We start from the raw sequence: 2,912 nt of genomic DNA, 5'->3' as shown, positions 1-2,912 counted from the left end.
TTAGGAAAAGCTCCTGCCCGGAGGCTGAGATGGTGATTTATGATACATACAGGTGGAAAGGAAAGGGTCCATCCTGCGCACATGCTAATCTCCAAATGCATTGTAGATTTGCTTTTCCAGAAACAGGTATAGGAGGGGTTCAGAAGTATTTGGAAGATGCTAGGTCCATTCTTTCCATATTCCCAAGGGCATGACTGATCAACTTAAAATACATGGAGAAGGACAGAGTTCTGAACTGAGAATCAAAAGAGCTGAATATTTTATGCCAGCACAATTCACACCTTGCTTCTTTCCTTTGTGCAAGCCCATTCACCCATTCAAGCCTCATGTCCTCCATCTCTAAAAGAACGAGAAGGTACCACTGAGTCTGCGCTATGTCTTGGCAGCAGATGGTCAGGCTACGGCCTGCATTCTATGGCAGGAATTTTATGCCCCATGCAGAGTCTCCTGGGAGTCTTCCATGGAGTCATGCAAGGGAACACTCAGCCTTGATCTAGTATTGAACTACTTACTTCCAGTCCACTAGCACCCCTCCTCTTCCCCACCCCCATGCCAATCCACAGTGGTGCTCTCAACAACACACATTGTTGGAACCCAGAATAAAACTCGCCTGGCTATTTTTTGCATTCACCAATAGATCTCTTGGAGAGAGTATGCGGCAAAAAAAGAAAGAAACACAGCCATAATGGTGGAATTTAATAATGAATAAAGAGGAGGAGGAAAAAAAGAAGGAGGATAAGGTGGTGGTGGTGGTGGTGGTGGTGGTGGTGGAGGGGGAGAAGGAAGAGAAGGAAGTGAATAACCTAATTTCTACCAGAATGAGTGTAATGGACTTCGTAATTTGTCATCCTCAGAAAACCTTTTACAATGCACTTTTTGAGAAGAGGAAGCTGAAGCTCAGAGATGCTAAATAATTTATCCAACGGTATGTGACTGCAAAATGGAGCATAACCAATAAAATTATGCTCTACTGTCAATTTACAGACTCAGAATCCTACGGCTGTGGGCTACTTGAGTACAAGCCTGCCTCAAAGGACAAGAAGATAACCAAAGTAAGTGTCTTCTCAACTTTTGGTCCTCCACCCACCACTTCAGGGAAGACAGACCTAATGACCCTTCCCCAGAGCTGTGTCCCTATAGCTCCAGGGAAGTGGTGTCCTGCTCTACTCTGAACACGGGGCATCCAACCTTGAACACCGCACTGATCTGGCTCTTCCTGTGAGAGAACAGAAGAGAGTTTCAACCCACCCATTCCAAGAAGAGTACCTTTCCCAGGACCCTCAAAGTTCCCAAATACTAGGCAACATTTCATACTAGTCATTTGGAAAATGAAGCCCCTCAGTGAATTTTTCTGGTTGGCAGATTCCCTGCACCATCTGCCTCTAGCCAGGTGAAAAAATCTGCTGCCCAAAGAGAAGGCTACCCCTTCTCTGCTATGTCTGAGCCCCTACCTAACTCTTGGGCAGACCAACAGTTGACACCTTGAGACCCTTTGTTTCTTGAAACACAGCAAGTTCTTCTTCACATCCTTTCTGGTCTTAAATTAAGCCCGGGTTTATAATATCACTTGTCTGGTCTCCTGTGTTCTCAGGGAACTCTGAAGGAAAGGAGAAACAAAATAGAAAGTAGACATTTCCTGCATTTTTCTATCATACACATGAAGTTATAGGATAAATATTTGGGCCTGGTCTCTGCACCTGTTCAGCCTTGACTGAGTTCCTTCTTTTCCCATGATTTGTAAAAAAGAAAGTAGCACAGACAGGACCAGGGACTCTTCTTCCCCTAACCCTGAAGAAGCCTGTCTCCCCTGGGTGCCCTTCCAAGTAGAATGAGGCCAGTGTCCAGCCCCACCCAACCTTGTCCAGCTCTATAAAGGAAGCTCCCAGGCAGCCACCCCCAGGAAGTTCCAGGTCTATGCCCTCTCAAGCAATGAGGTGCTCTCTCTCTGGATTACTCTTCCTCCTGTTGATCTCACTGCCTTCAGGTAAGATGGCGGGTACAGGTCTGATCATGAAAGTAGGGGTCTTCCGAGGACACAGGCACTTAAAATCCTTTATGGGCATAAGACCAGCAGGGGGACACCCAATAGCAGATGGACCAGCAGGCTAGGGATGGGATGTGAGTTGGTGGTCTTCAGCCCTTGCCCTGCTCACCTGTTGCCAAATCCTGAAGGTCTACCCAAGCTTGAGAGAGAGGAGCCAATTTCATGACACACACATCACCGTTCAGCTATTCAAATTCCTATTTCCCTTAACTTCCTCTGATTACCCTTAGACGTGGCGGCCCTCCCTGAAATAGGATATGAGGTGAGAGGACAGGATGCAGAAGGTCAATCACAAAATAATAAGCCACCCACCAGGAAGAGAGGGCAGGTCTAGGATTTCTCCAAGCCCCGTAAAGCCTGATTTTTCTTTTCCATGTTTTTTTTCCTTCAGGGAATGGAATGTTTGGAAATGATGGAGTAGAAATTCGTACTTGCACTGCACTTAAAGGCAGGTGCTTCTTCGGTTGCAGAGTGGGATGGAGATGGGTAGCATTCTGTCACAACATATTGTCTTGTTGCATAAAAATGAAGAAAAATATCCTCCCTCAGGCAAATGAGCCATGACCCTCACCTCATGGGTCCAATTAAAAGGATATATGAATGGCTAAAAGGACAAAATCCCCTCTGTGTGTGTAAAGATCATTGACAAGCCATGGGTAGCAAATGAGGGGCAGATTCTCACCAACTTACTGGCAAAATTCCAGAGGTATTTTGTGAAGGGGCACTGTGGCAAAATGTATCTCCTGTTCTTTTTTCTGCCCTCCCAACCCCAATCACCAATTCCTATTTCAAATTTAAAGTCAGTTGATGAACACATGGCCATAGGCCCAAGGAGATGATGTATGCTGAGCTCAATCACCATAGCTTA

At 45.8% G+C, this 2,912-nt stretch overlaps 1 protein-coding gene across 1 annotated transcript; it reads left to right on the top strand.

Annotated features, from left to right (window-relative positions):
* The first annotated feature begins 1,929 nt into the window (after window positions 1-1,929).
* DEFB136 (defensin beta 136) lies at window positions 1,930-2,608 on the top strand. The gene is made up of 2 exons (XM_032389083.1): window positions 1,930-1,984; window positions 2,436-2,608. The coding sequence occupies exons 1-2, from the start codon at window positions 1,930-1,932 to the stop codon at window positions 2,606-2,608; spliced, it is 228 nt and encodes a 75-aa protein (XP_032244974.1).
* Window positions 2,609-2,912: the final 304 nt, after the last annotated feature.

The sequence above is a fragment of the Phoca vitulina genome, unplaced genomic scaffold (assembly GCF_004348235.1).
Source record: "Phoca vitulina isolate PV1807 unplaced genomic scaffold, GSC_HSeal_1.0 scaffold53, whole genome shotgun sequence".
NCBI lineage: Eukaryota > Metazoa > Chordata > Mammalia > Carnivora > Phocidae > Phoca > Phoca vitulina.
Note: the sequence above shows the minus strand (reverse complement) of the source record. Positions and strands in the feature narration are given on the sequence as shown.

Excerpts from the sequence above, each read along its gene's own strand:
- DEFB136 (XM_032389083.1), top strand. The coding sequence starts at position 1,930 with ATGAGGTGCTCTCTCTCTGGATTACTCTTCCTCCTGTTGATCTCACTG. Across the intron at positions 1,985-2,435 it reads GTTGATCTCACTGCCTTCAG|GGAATGGAATGTTTGGAAAT; the intron begins GTAAGATGGCGG and ends TTTTTCCTTCAG.